We start from the raw sequence: 16,172 nt of genomic DNA, 5'->3' as shown, positions 1-16,172 counted from the left end.
TGTAGCTAAATTATTAGTTTAAGGTTTCTGGTTGCAATACACCGCATTATGAGTTTGTATTTTTCTTATCCCTGGATTTTCCTTAAATTACGTAACACATGTGATACAAAATATTTAAGAAAGTGCTCAAATTAACCTCAAGGAATTTAAAATGCCACGTTGTATTATGATTTTCAAACAGGTTATGAGAAAACGCTCGGCGAGTTTACATACGCCGACGGCGACATTAACGAAATCATATTTAACTGTATGGCGGACTCGTCACTCGTCGGAATATCCGGCCGCATCTCATTTAAAGATGGGGGCGCTGATCCTGACAAGAGCATGGTGTTACAACGTATTCAAGGTACTTTTGTAATTGTCAAGGGTCGGTTTTACAGATCCGGGATTCAAAATAGTTAGTATCCTTATCGTTGGCAATACTATATATAACTAACATAATATTACCTCAACTGCTATTTAGAAAACCAATTGTGTTTTATGGTACCCGTAAAGTCATTTGCATCATGGTTTGCGTCGTGCAATTGTTTTTGCAATTGCCATAACTGACAAATCGGTGGAGCTATAATAATGTAACTTGGAACACTTGTTATAGGAGACAATTTGCATGTGTTTTGCATGTCAATCAACGAGACGCTGTATAATTGCTGTTTTAATGATATTATTAATATGTGTTATGGAATCATCTTTATTATCCACAAGGCATCTCGAAAGCTGTATATGTCTTAATGCATCCGCGTTGCCTAAACAAAGGAAAGAAACAAACAACTGAGATTACACACAACTAATCATTTCGTCATACAGGTTTATTCACTAAACCGTTGCTTTTCTAGTTACCCTTTCCTTGCTATTATATATAGCATTATGTGTCATAACATACTAAGCAAACACTTAATATAGTACAACTACTAATTAAGGAATGAATTGCGGAGTTAATGCCATTATCGGGGTATGAACGCAGTTGGGTTGGTCAATGTGTGTGGAGTCCGAAGGAATGGAAGTTGAGGTGTAAATATTGATGTATGAACGTATGTATTCAATTTCCAAATATATCTGTTGTGGTTTTGTGTTCTTAAAATGTTGACAATTATATGGATAGTGATATTAAGAGTATATATTTTAAATATTATGTCTGTATTGATACGGTAATTTATAAAGGTTGCAATGTAGGATTATGATTCCAGTCTTAGAATACTGATTCATTTTAGGGTTCATTATACAAGGAAGAAGGAGACAATACATGTAAAGTTATTGAATTGAATGTCTTTAATGTTTTAGAACATGCCTTAATTTTGATTATATTATGTTTGAAACGTTCGTTTTTATCCTGCCATTAAACAAACTGACTACCGGATTCAAATGAAACTGTTAACGCTGTTGCCTATTTTACGAATTTTAAACATTTTGAACTGTCACTGCAAAAAGTATACCACTTTATGTTTATAATTCTACTCGTATAACCGTTCCTTCTAATAATACAATTTATCGTCGTTTGATCAATTACTGTTTCTAATGAAAAGAAAATTTATTCCTTGAAGTTCTATTTATTTCAGGAGGAAAAAGGGTGAATGTCGGTTATGTTACACAGGCGACTAATACCAAGCAAATAAATTGGCTGAAAGGAGTATTGAAATGGAAAGGTATAACACCTTCAGGGCTTTTTCACCTTCTTTGCTAGGGGCCGAAATTACGCTACTTCACAATTGGGAAAAATGGCATATTTTCCCAATTTCCAGATATTTTTTTCACAATTCCCAGATATTTTTCCCAAAAAGGAAGATCTTACTTCAAAAATTTACAATAAAAATTCATTCTGTTTGAGCAAATTATTCTTTTTATCTTTTAAGTTAACATCAGAAGAATGCTGTATAATTTAAATGTTATTTGAGGACCAATTAGTCCATATATTGTTATCAATTCTTTCCCTCGATTTAGAATCAACTCTCTGAAGATTAAAACTAATCTCTCTCCCTCCCTTGTCATTGCGTCATGTTAAAAAAGTGCAATCAAAGTCTCCCCCAATAAGATCTGCATGTGTATCAATTGGAAGTCAATACATTTTAGACCTTTCAAACTTGACCCTGTGTAGTGTTTGTACACATTTCATATTAAAAAGGTCATACATTTTATGAAAAAAATCAGCTAGGAGTTTCATATGGATACCTTGACCTGTGTTTAAAAGGTGTCTTCAATCCTCATATGTGGAATTTCCCATTTTGAGACGTTTACGCATTTAAATTTCCCAATTTGCAGAATTTCACGCGTTTAAATTTCCCAAAATGAAAAGGCTAGGCCTCTTCACAATTTTTGGTGAATAAGCCCTGGGAACTTTCAACCTATCAACCATATTATAACCAGTTAAATAGTTTAAATCATTGCGTCTTTTTCACCGTGGCACAAGCAAATTGAATTACTGACGTAACAGATCATTAGCTTTAAAGCTTCCTTTTCGATCCTGTCTTGAGTACTCTGTTTTGTACATATATCAATTGACTGTCTACATTCCGAGTATTATTGCCACAAAAATCCTTATACCCTGCTCAAACTTGGCATATTATCTGGAAAGTGAAAATGTTTTTTTTTTTAAATAAATATTGTAAGACATATAGTATTACAGATAGGACTGTAAACTAAAAGTAGTGTGAAATAAACAAATATGTTAAAATCGTGCACGTCCTACTATCATTATTGAAAATTAGTTATAGTATTTCTACTCACCGTATAACATTTCTGTTTAAAAACAATTGAGCATGAAAAGGGTTTAGTTCATATATTACAAATTATACGATTGATTCAAAGTGAGCCACAGCGACCGTGATAATTTACGGAAATTATTTGTAATAACAATAACCGACCTATATATTATCGTTTAAACGCACATAAGATATTTTATTTACAAGTATGTTGATTTTGGGTGCCTAGCAAACAATGTTTATTTTGTGTCATTTGAAATTGTTTTTTTAAATGCTTTGAAAAGGTTTTTGAAAATGTCACTCAAAATTATTAACCGATGCCCTATTTAAATGTAATTCACTATTTTTGACTGTTTTACAAATAGTAAATAACATTACAATGTTTTGAACTATTGACAGTTTGAACTGTTAAACGCGCGTGAGACACCATCATAGGTAAATATAAACTGCATATCGTTTAAACTCGTGAATTTCCGGTATTTGTAATTAAAATCAATATGTGAAACTTCAATATATTCGCTTTACAAAGGTATTTGTCTCTTTCGTGTTTAAACAAAATATATAATCAGGTAATAAAACAGTTGTTGCATGGGCATTTGTGTAACAGCCAAAACATTTGCCCCTCGGTGTCGGGGATGACATTCTGAACTGTTGCCTTCGGCCTATCTGGCTCGGGGCTTCAGTTCAAAAGTCATCCTCTCCACCTCGGGACAACAGTTTTGACTGTTACACAAATGCCCATGCAACAACTGTATAATGTTACAAATAATTATTTCTAGAACGGACATTGAATTTACATAGTAGTTCCCAGCGAGCAATACCTGTTAAGATAATACCAATTGACTATGGTTTGTTTGTACATTGAATATCTTAAGGTGATCATTAGGTTTGACGTCACTACCAAATAAATAAATCGACTTGTTTACGGAGGCAAAAATCGCTACGCTTTGATTGGCTAGTTTGATGTCATTTACATTAAGTTGCTTGAACAATTATATCGTTCACATGTGGATGTATATAACTTTGTCGGTTTAAGATGGTTATAGCAGACAAATTGTCACTCCTCGAAGAAGATCTTTAACTCTATTATATTTCTTTTTCATCCGGATCATTTATGCGTTACCAGACATTGTTAGAAGACTATACATTTAAAATCAATGAAAAATACCAGTTTAATTAAAAATAACTTAATTTTATTTGCATTGTAAATGAATGCATTATAAGCATTTATATTCACCTTATATAATAATACTTATAGTACTTAGTTATAAATAGCAAGTATTGTCGTTGGGTCTGTTCGTACATACCAGTCCCGAAACTTACTGAACATCATTCTTATGTGTCTTTGCTCATTAATTGTGAGTGTTGATGAATGTGATATATCTGTCTATGCATGTTTGTACATGTAGGCTCCTTGCCTGTTGGTTTATAATAAGAGTATATAAAGATTACATTTTTCACACGTTTTGGAGTAAACAGTTTGGATTTAAGTCTTTGAATATGGTGGGATTTCTTAGAGTTTGTTTTTAAAGATAACGCTATAAACGAAGTACAAGGCGACGTTTTATAGACGCTAAAACAATCCGTAAAAATACTAGACAACACTTCAGACTTGCTTGGTATAAAAAAAGAAAATGCTCCTATCCAACATGGCTTAAGACTAATGTCTTTGTTCTTACTTACTTGTATAAACACGACGGCCATTACAAATTGAGACTACACATATTTCTTCCAGACAACAAAATACCACGTGACTCTACATACGTGACCTACCGAGAGATCACCATCCCTCCAGTAATGTACATACCCTTGTGCACCTTGGCAGCCTGTGGGATTATCCTGGCTCTCTCCTTGTTTGGGTTCAACATTGTGTTCAGGAGCAACAGGTACGTTAAAACAATACAAACTTTCTTGAAAAGGGGTAGGCACAATAGTCCAGAACTAAGCAGAGGTCCTGTTTAAACTTACAGCCATTAAGACTTTACTAATATTACACGAGAGACCCCCAATGTAAAAGTCGTGTTAATGGGCAATAGGTCTAACACAAGACAAAAGCTGACCACGTGACATAACGATTCGAACGAGTCAACATCATGTTCGGTAAAAAGAAACACGTGTATACACAACAATTGTTCTTTCACGGTTTAAATTGGTACACAACTTATGTGAACTATTTCGCATTACAAAGCGACCGACGACGCAATACCTCTACTTTTTTGTCAAAAACAGACGACGTGCATCGTGTTGATAGGACGACTTTCCTGATAAATAAATTCTGTGACTTACTAAGCAGTATGATTGTGGTATTTATTTGTCATATATAAACATGTATATGTATTTCTAATGCTGTAAGACAACATTTATCGGAAAACATGTTTCAATTGTGCTCGCGGAAAAAATGAGAGAGGTTGGCCATTGTAACTTTCTAAACTTCTTTTTCCTATAACCAAATTACTTTGGCTTGTCTTAATAACAGAATACAAAAATTGCATATTTCTATAGAATTTTAGCGTCATGTGTAGGAATATATATACCCTGTGGATAGAATTTACATTCTGGAACTTCCGTTTGATAGGCGTACGTTGTAAGGCCTAAAAAATAAATTGTGTGGTTCGGGTCATCCGACCCTACATGGAAAATACAGCCGACCCTACTTTTTTGGTGGGACTTGCGAAAAAACATCGCCGTGTTGTGCTCGGTACGGTACTGTACGGGCGTTATGCTCAGCGCGTCGCAAAATATTGAGTTGTGCAAAACGCTACAGGAAAAAAATAATAAGTTGTGCGAATCGCTACACAAGAAAAACATGGCGACCAATTCCGCCGTCATAAACATCGTAAAAACGGCGTGTTGTCGCCATAACACTCCAGAACGTCGGGACTTTAAGCTCATAACACCCGAGATGATTTTCCAAGATGTAGAGATAATGTTTCTTAAGAGCCGGGGTCTATATTCGAGATTGACATGTCAACTTCCGACAAGGGGCCATGGACCCGTTTGTATGTTTGTATAAAGAACAGCTATACGACATTTCTGTCGTACAGTTCATCGGGAAATTCTCCGACTTTTCATTCTTTAGAGTAACCTATATACAATTGTACAAAATGTCTCTGGATAATAGTATAAGTTTTCCCAAACATAAGATTGAATTCCGACTTATTTTAATATACCCCGACCACCACTGCGGGACAAGCATGACTCTTTTCACTTGTCATTTTTTTATCCAATGATGCAATCATAAAAAAATAGTTTAAATAAAATAGCATCAGGGCAAACATTCTACTAGTATAGAAAGGAAATACAAAACTCGGCTAACTCAGTTGGGAGAGCGCCGGTCTATCAATCTAAGGGTCTAATTATCCAGGAAAATCATAGTTACCGAATGTTTAGCCCCAGCAATGTCCTAATATAACTGAAATACTGTTGAGAAAGGACAAAAACAGAGAAAACAAACCTGTACCAAACTAAAAACCTAAAATTTAAATAAAAAAACCCTACCTATTCTTGGGGGCCATGTTACCCTAACCACACAATTTTTTTTAGGCCTAACTATACATATAAGCATATTTTTGGACCAGAAAAGTTATTTATTTTTTCACTTACAAAAAATATTTTATACATTCTGAGCATTTGCCCCCGTTTATGGATAAAAATATAAATTGCTCAACATATCGCTCAGGAACAAGGAATAGTGTTCAATTGTACTCAAAGTTTGCCCTATGTATTGTAAAAATGATATGGAAATATCAAACTTACAGTGATTTTCCAATCTGAAGCGAAAAATATTTTGCCACGTGGTATGTCTACATTGTAATGTGCGGTCATTTCATATTCATATTTCGAGTCCTGCTTTTAAAGTATCTACTGAAGAGAATGCTTACACGATACATGTATGAACGTTTTATTCATAATTGTTTTATGGATCAGACCAATGTTGAAGAGCATGTCGAGGGGTGAAAGCGAAAAGGTTCTATCTGCTTCTTTATTTAATGTCACTTAGAACCTTTTCGCATTCACCCCTCGATGTCATGCTTTGTGTTACCTCACACACTTGTACAAGACACAGCAGGGCGTCAATATGAAACGGTTTTTAAATATGTATATGATTAATTTAATTTAATCCTATGTGTCAACCAGTAGTCGACATATCGTTTACTATTTATTTCTAGATCAGTGAAGATGTCCTCTCCGAACATTAACAACGTGTTACTGTTTGGATGTATGATGTGCTACTCAACTGTCTTTCTCAAACCGACAGAGACGACGTATGGAGCAGTTTGCAAGGTGATGTCGTGGTCCTTTTAAGCTTGTCTGTGTGTCGAAGAAAAAATGCAAACACATCATCCTTGCACAATATAAAACCAATTCAAGATTTTCATTCAAATCTTGGGAACTGCTTTGCATGTGACAATTTTTGCATTTATAGGAAGAACCATCATAGTTATCAGGAAGAAACCATTAGGAACAACATACACGTATTTGTGATCACTACGGGACGCTCTTGTTTGTTACTTAAGTACTATTTCTACTGATGATTATGGAAAATGTAAACTATGGAATAGTTTGTTTACAACGTAACACATATCATTTTATAATAAACAGTTTCAATTAAACCGATACGTTTACATCAAATATTCAGAAAATACGGCTGTAATAAGTGAAGGCAATGTGGTTTCATGCAAAGTTACGGTCCTTTAATGTTAGATTTTTAATGTACTTATTGTCCAGAATACCACGTAGGCTTGTGCGAGATATGATGGTACTGTTTAAAGCATTGTCAATGAATTGTGAAATATCGACACTGTCAATGTCCTGAAAAAATATGTTCCCCAAAACTCACTTGTATATAATAAATGCGTATTCCATTTTTGTTGTGTTTGCCATTTTGTTTATAAACTTGCACTGTTACATGGGTATTCAATTTTTGTTTTAAACAGCAATGTTTCTTTTCATAATTAGTATACATGTATATGGGGTTTTCATGCATTTCAAATACAACTTTAATTAGACCGACATGGAAAAGGTAAAATTAATATATTATCTTTGAAATATGCATTTTTCACATACATATAAGCAACAAGGCTACAATAAAACACTATTAACTTCAGGGACAAACCCAGTAGTATTTTTTATAAATCCTTAGAGACAAAAGGTAAGGGCCAAAATATAACAAGAGATACAAACGTACGAACACCACAAATCCACGTAAAATTTGATGTTGGAATGGACAAAACTGTATTCGATGGTGTTTTACATCTTTCCTTTTGTAAATGTTTGGTTCTGTTAGTTTATCCTTTTCTACTTGTATAGGCTCGCGTCTGCCTCTTCTGTATCGGGTTTACAGTGACATTTGGTGCGCTATTCACTAAAACATGGCGAGTTCACAGAATTTTCACCAACAAAAAACTTAAAATGGTAAGAGTTTTAATCAACATCTTAATGGTATCGTGTTGCAACAAATCAAAACGCATGAACGGTCTCTAAATATTTGTATTAATGTACGTAATATCTGGTTTCAAATTTTAATAATTTATAAAACCCACTTTTTACGAGAAACACAACGGCCAAGGCTCTTTTGGCTTTCATCTGAATCATGTGTCGACATTATTATCGACAAGCATTTTTATTTGCATCTTTTGTTTAATTTCGACTAAGTTCCCTGTAAATTGCCCCTAAACCGAGTTTATAAAAAACAAATTTACTTAACAATTGTTTTAAACATTTCTAGACAATTAAAGACTACCAACTTCTTGCAATAATCGGTATCCTAGTTGCTGTGATTACCGGCGTCCTTATTGCATGGGAGGCAGTTGGGCCGCATTCGGTGGTAGTGCAGTACCTAGAAAAAGAGGTTCGTGTTATACTGTTTGTATAAAGGTGTTCTTAGAGAAGTCAAACTCTAACATTGTAATCATAATGATATAAAGACATTAAAACGACAGGGACAAGCTCAATATAGTATTTAGTATGTTTAGAAGTCGATATGCAGATATTAACTATTATTTGATTTTTGTTTTCAGGTGCATATGGAAGGAAACGACGCTGAAATTCGACCGTTTGTGCGCATGTGCAGGTCTGATTATTCGGTGTACTTCGGCTGGGCCATCTACATTATAGAGGGCGCCCTTCTGTCGTTTGGAGCATTCCTTGCCTGGGAAACACGACACGTAAGGTCATCCTTTACAATGCCTTATCATATTTAAAACATGACCCGAACACCATCTGTGAGTCGGTACTTAGGGGTATTTGATGAAAATCATATGCTCCGACATGTATTGCTTCGCTTTAAAACATTGGTCGGAAAACCACACTTAAAATCATTCAACGTATTCATTACGACAGAGAAAAAAGGCACGAAATGGAAATCGTCTGTGAAGGACCTAATTAGTCAGGTAATATGTCATCGAATTCGCCCAACTGTAATGTTTGCTTAGCAGTAACTGCTGAAAAGCTTATTAAGAAGACACTATCTTAGACCGTTAACATGCGTCTGGAATCAATGCCGTACATTTCTTTTACCATGAATATGAGTCTGGTAAATGGATTGCGAAATTTGAGACCATAATTACAGCCGGCAATTAGGGAGGCGCTATTTTAAACCATTCATATGCGTAATGTATCACAAAGGCGCTAATTTAGACCATAAATACGAATCGAGTATCAAGAAGGCGCTATCGAATACAAAACACATGAGTCGGTCATGACAAGTAGGCTAATTAAGACCCTATATGTGTGTGGGTACAGCGGAGGCGCTATTTTGGACAATAATTACGGTTCCAGTGGCAAGGAGGCACTATTTAGACCATAGGTATCACGGACGCGCTAAATTACGAGTCGAGTATCAAGGCGCTATGTAAGACCACTAACATGAGTTTGTTATAAAAGAGGCGCTATTTTAGAGCATACATGTGGAGGATATGACGGAGGCGCTATTTTAGAATATAATTACGATTCGGGTATATAAGGAGTTTGGTATCAAGGAGGCGCCAGTTCACCCATAAACATCCCTCCGATGTTCAGGTGTTGCTAATCAAAACCATATACATGATTCCATTATTAATATGATGTTATTTCAGATATATTTCTAGATAAAGCGTTACAATAAAGCTTCTATTATTATTGGATCAATATTGTCGTTTGTAAACACGGAATATTTCAAAGGACCTTTTTATAATATACCTATAAATATTATCCCAAATATATTCTGTTTTATACAGAAAATGTTAAATATTAATATTAATATTAAAAATAATAATAATAATAATAATAATAATAATAATAATAATGATAAAATTAATAATAATAATGATGATAATAATAATAATAATAATAATAATAATAATAATAATAATAATAATAATAATAATAATAATAATGATAAAATTAATAATAATAATGATGATAATAATAATAATAATAATAATAATAATAATAATAATAATAATAATAATAATAATTATACTAATTTTAATAATAATATAATAATAATAATAATAATAAAAATAATAATAATAATAATAATGATAATATGACTTTCGAAGCTGTGTACTCGTCTAAATATATATCCGTATTGTACAGAACAATGTTAAATAACCTATAATTTCATCTACGTTACAGTATGCTTTGTTAATAAGTCAGTTTACAACATTTGTTCCACATGACGTCCTTATTCTGCATTTACGATTGCAAGTCTTCGTTGAAAGTTTCTTATGACACCAGTGTTTTTCTACAAATGGCTCCGTCTTACGTTAACAACAGAGATAGTATATAAATAGCTTTCCTTAGCAATGCTTGCAAAATATATTTTTCCAAACATTCAGGTAACGACATTTGTTGCCATCATCATTCTTAATAAGAAAAACTCTATAATTCGTACAACACTTCAAGGCTACCCAGACTGTAACTTTTTCAGCGTTCAAGAATATCTCATTATAATAATTTCAATTCTACAATACCTACAGTTCTTTTTATTTACGTGGACATTGAGAGGGAAATAGGCTTCGTCTAAATCATCCATTTTACAAATGACTGCTTGAAATGTTTTTACGTTTCAAATGATAAATGCTATGAAAACAGTTTATGGTGTATGCTTTAAATCCTTCTTTAGAAGTCTAAAAACACTGGTAGAACTTGCAGCGTTGTCAATGTCAACTAACACCCGAAGAACAGACTTTTCAGATGTTTTACATATCGTATATCTTCTTTAGTTCCACATACTTCTCATTTTAAAACGGGACGTAGACATCAATGGTTGTTAGGCCGCCGGTCTGTCTCTTGGCCCTCTTCAAACCTCTTTTGTTTCATATTCAACACTGAATCTAAATATTTATTGTTATGGTTCTGATATTAACTGTAATTGATGATGTGCTTTCGTTGAATGATTTTACCACTTCTGGACAATTCCCTGGAGTGTGCCATATTAAAAGCCCGGCCAACAGGAAATTAGGAAAAACGTTTTTTTTTAAAGGGGACATATATTATGAAACACCCTATTTATATGAGTCGGGTATTTTTGAGGCGCTTTTTCAGGCTCGAAACATGGTTCGGGGGTCAAGAAGGGACCATTTTAGTCGGCTCTTATGGGTCGGGTTTGGTGCCAAGGATAAGGCGTTTTAAAACATATGTACGAGTCAGGTGTCAAGCAGGCGCAATTTAAGACAATGCGTACGAGTTTGTATCCAGTGTCAAGGAGACGCCAATAAAAACCATACGTAAAAGAAGAGTGTCAAGTAGGCGCCATTTAAGACCAAACATACAAGTCGGGTATCCAGAAGGCGCTATTATAATAAATAAAGAATGAGTCAGCTCTAAATGATGCACCATTTAAGAAAACTTAAACGAATGAGTCGGGTGTCAAGGATGTGACATTTTAGAACATAACAGCAAACAACGATCATGCTCTACACTAACGAGTATATTTATTATATGTGTCATGAAATATACTTAATCTTTCCAGATCTGAAACAGTTAATTTAGCTGTATTATATAATTTAACTAATATCAATTTAGAAAAAAAAACTATTGGTACTTGTATACGGAATGTAGGCTTTGCCAGTATGGGGCATTTGATTGATTTATTACTATTTGTTCAATGGAAAGCTTTAAAAGCTGTGCTCGAGTTGTACATTAAGATAATTAGGTTTTTGAAAAGAAAAGCTGTAAGGATGATTTAAAATGGTTCGTATTAGTCCCACAGCTTGTAGATATACAGATTTCAATAACACACATATATCTGACACGGCTCGTCTAAGTGAAAAAAATAAGCAAACACTTCGCTGTGCTTCATCAGTTATGCAATGCGTTGTACACAGCGGTATCAATTTTATGCATTTTTAAAAACAAATAATCTTGCAGTTGTATCTGGTGTCTTGACATGTAAAGCATGTTTGCACAATATAACAACTACTAATAAAACAATGTAAACTACTTGTACAAGGCCAGTAGTCATTAATTCAAAAACCGTTTTTAGAGGCACTAGTTAAGGACCCAAACGACACTAACAGAGAAACACAAACGTACACACACCATAAACAGACCATATCGCATCAAAGTAGCCTTTCCCGATAAATGATGAGTATTTTTAAAAATTGTGTACGTTCCGAACCGCTGTTTGCAAATTTAAGTCCAATCAGTTTATATTATGTGAGGACGCTGTTCCACAATGACGCTGGTTATCTTTCGACTGTTATCCTTAAACCAATTAAATATGAAATACCATAACGACATTAAAAGAGACTCAAACACTTACACACAACACAAACAGACCAAGACAGGAATCGAAAAACCCTTTCCTGATAAATGATAGCATTTTCGCTTTGAAACGGTCAGTCAAACTCGAGTTCACTGCACGATCCTTTAATAATATATTGTAAATTGGAACTCAATCGATTTATTATTGTGTACGTTCCGCACCGCTGTTTGCAAATGTAAGTAGAACATATCGTGTGAGGACGCTGTTCCCCAATGACGCTCCTTATATTTTGATTGCCGTCCGTGGATCATCTAAATATTTCATGACCTGCCTGTAAATAAGTAGTTAAGAGCAATATTTTTTTGCGGCGTAGTAACTTTTCCGATGTGTTTAAAGTATATCTAATGAAACACTACAAATTAAGATGTCCATTAATGCCATATGAATAAAGATAAACACAAAGTCCTTCTTGACGAAATTCTCAATAAAATAAAATAAGACATAACAAACCCTGTTAATAGGACCATTTAGTCCATTAGTTAAGCAAAACATCCAGAAGTTCTCAAATTTTCTTTTAGGAAGTCTCCCAAAAATCCGGATGATAAATTCCCTGAACGCTTACGAACATGAAACTTTAATGACAATTACATTGCAGTTTGTTACGACGCACAAGACAATGACCAATAAGACATTGAACTAGAAACACAAATGTGTGAACACCACTCAGACTACACTCATATTTGTTGAATGTGTTGAATACGTATTTTAAAGGCTACAAATGTAAAAGCATTTAATGCAGAAAAAACAGTTCGATATGTTATGTTATGTTATTTAAACCGTATATCAACATTGTAACTTAATAGCGAGAACAAGTTGTTGTTTTTTATTTGTCGTACGTTAAATCATGAGCAGTTCAGTTGCCAAAATATTGGAACTAAATTTATTTAGGTTCTATTTTCCATGAACATTTTCAGGTAAAGATCGAGGCCCTGAACGACTCTCAACAGATTGGCCTCTGTCTGTACAACGTGGTCGTCCTGAGCGCGGTTGGCCTCACCTTGTCTCTTCTCCTGGAGAATGAGGTTGTCATGCTGTATGGGATCACGTCCGGATGTATCATCATTGGAACTACAGTCACACAGCTTGTGGTATTTCTACCAAAGGTATACGACATCATTGGATAACGGTTTGCATTAGCATGGCTATTAAATCTTATTTTGTAACAATACATTTTTTTATTCCTAGAAAGGAAGATAAGTGAGTATTCAATCAATTATTAATTCGTTAACACATTTAAACATATATAGTGTTCCACGTTGTATTCTAAATGGCGTGGAGTATGTAAAGTTTTATCTTTGTTCGTAATTAAGTGGATGCTACTTGTCACCTAATTGAATATCCAATCCCATTTACTTCACGAACTTATAACAAGTCGATTTGACATTGTATAGTCTAGAGTTAAGATTGTTTGTTGTAAACGAATGTCAGTCCCTTATTATAATGGCCATAAGAATACAAAAAAGTAAAATATTCCTCGTTATCGAATATCCCCATATACTTCGCACACTTATTGCAAACAAGACAAGACACTTAGGCATAGCTAGCGAATATGATAAATGTTTGGTTAAAGACATGTTGATTGTATATAACCATACCCTGTTATGAAATGTTAAACATTTAATTGTTTCAGATACATGCTGTTCACTCAAAGGTTGAAACTGCAGTACAAAATAACGGCGCCATGTTCAAATCAAATACCAGATCAGGGCCGGCAACCAACACTAAGGCTACGGATGACCATACATCGGATAAACACTAAAATAAACAAACAATGCCAAGTAAAGAAAAACGCTGATCGGGCATTTTATTCAACCATTAGGGAAAATGACCAGACCTAGCTAAGCAGTTCGTTTAGGCATTTTTTTTTATAGTTTTTTTTTGAAGAGGATAACACAACTAGCATGGCTGATGATGGATTTACCTCGGATAACCTGTAAAGGTTAAAATATGGACAACTTTAAAAACAAACGTTGGTCAGGTATTTCATTTAACCAATGGGGAAACGAATCTCACGACAAGCATGTCGGATAATGGCCTTTCCTCGGATAACCTGTAAAAGTTAAAACATAGACTACTTTTAAAACAGCATTGGTCGGGCATTCCATTCCATTAATAAGGAAACGAATAACATAACTAGCAGGGCGGATAAGAGCCTTACTTCGGATAACCTTTAGAAATTAAAACATTGGCAACTTTTTAAACAAACAATTGTCAGGCATTTCAGTTTAATAATAAGGAGACGAATAACACGACTAATAGGACGGATAAGAGCCTTACTTCGGATAAACTGTAGATGTTAAAACATGGATCTCTTTAAAAACCAAACATTGATCGGGCACATCATTCAACTACTTTGGAATCCGACTTACACAAATAGTATGGCGGAGAATTACCATACCAGAAATTACTTGCAGAGGAAACAAAAAATGACCTCTTGTTTCGCATTCAATTTAATTATTCTGTATTGAAATATCAAACCTATTACGGCGGAAAATACTGACATCTTGGATAATCAGGAAAGCAAAACACACTATTCTAGAACCGATAGGACGAATATGGCAGATAATGACCATACATCAGATACCCAGTAGAAGAAACAAACATTGACTTCTTAAAAAAAACGTGCTGCTTGGATTTTTCTATTCATTTATTCTGGACGAAACCTCGCAAAATAAGGAAAACAAACACACATAGTACGACTAGCATGGCGATAAAGAATATGCCTCGTATAACCAAGAAAACAAACACACATTATTTAAGATTAATACGGCTAGCAAAGCAATAAAGACGATTCTAGGATAACCAGGAAAACAAACACACATTATTTTATATTAGTACCTGTTACCCATGCCGACCTTTTCAAGTATGCCTGATTCATAATGCGAGTATGTACAAATGTTAGTATTGTCGACTATACTGTAGATCACAAGCTCTCAAGCGACTAAAATAAATAATACAATAAAAAAATCAAGAATCAAAACTTATCTTGATAGCTACAAACGAAATAAACCTTGTAACAACATGCTTTAAGTACAACGTTAATGAATTTGTGTGTGTTATATCTCCAAAGTGAGTTTAGTGTCAATGACTTTTCACTACTTTACACCTTGCCATAACGCTCGCGTGCATTTTTATGGTGATAGTGAGTTTCGGCTGAGATAACGGACAAGAACTTTCTTTGAGTTATGTAACTAGAATTCCTTCCCCGGTAATGTTGAGGTGCAAAATTGCAATAACAGGAAGGAAGTGTATTAAAACAAAAAAGTTTCAAAGACATAACTATCATTTCACAGGTTGTCCAGTTTAAGAGTTTTCAATAGTTATTGAATATATGAGAATGAGTGACTTGTTCTATAGAACAAATGAGAATGAATTGCTTGAAACTTTCCAACCTTTTGTGGGAATCATTATGAACGTAGTGTTTGCTTTAAATAGTGCGCATATAGTGTATTGCTTGTATATTTATTAATGTCGACATTGAAATACCATTATCAATGAAAATTGTTTGGGAGCTTTTTTATTTAGGACATTGATCCTTATTCTAGGTATCTAACTTCTAACATGACTTATTGGAATTTTTTTTTTTTAAACTGTTCGTGAATAAAAAATGTTTTTGTTTATTTTTTTGTTTCTTTTGTGGTCGTGGCACCGTTAACTTTGTATGTGTTAGGCAAACGTCTGTACCATGTTGACTTTCTTGTCTTTACAAATCAACTTTAATCGCAGTT

General features: G+C 34.1%; 1 protein-coding gene across 1 annotated transcript; it reads left to right on the top strand.

The window, feature by feature from the left end:
• The first annotated feature begins 249 nt into the window (after positions 1-249).
• LOC128227186 (gamma-aminobutyric acid type B receptor subunit 2-like) lies at positions 250-14,203 on the top strand. The gene is made up of 9 exons (XM_052937472.1): positions 250-346; positions 1,554-1,640; positions 4,429-4,579; positions 6,863-6,977; positions 8,004-8,114; positions 8,422-8,544; positions 8,714-8,860; positions 13,359-13,547; positions 14,075-14,203. Exons 1-9 carry the CDS (start codon positions 250-252, stop codon positions 14,201-14,203), a joined length of 1,149 nt encoding a protein of 382 aa, XP_052793432.1.
• Positions 14,204-16,172: the final 1,969 nt, after the last annotated feature.

The sequence above is a fragment of the Mya arenaria genome, chromosome 1, assembly GCF_026914265.1.
Source record: "Mya arenaria isolate MELC-2E11 chromosome 1, ASM2691426v1".
Taxonomy (NCBI): Eukaryota; Metazoa; Mollusca; class Bivalvia; order Myida; family Myidae; genus Mya; species Mya arenaria.
Note: the sequence above shows the minus strand (reverse complement) of the source record. Positions and strands in the feature narration are given on the sequence as shown.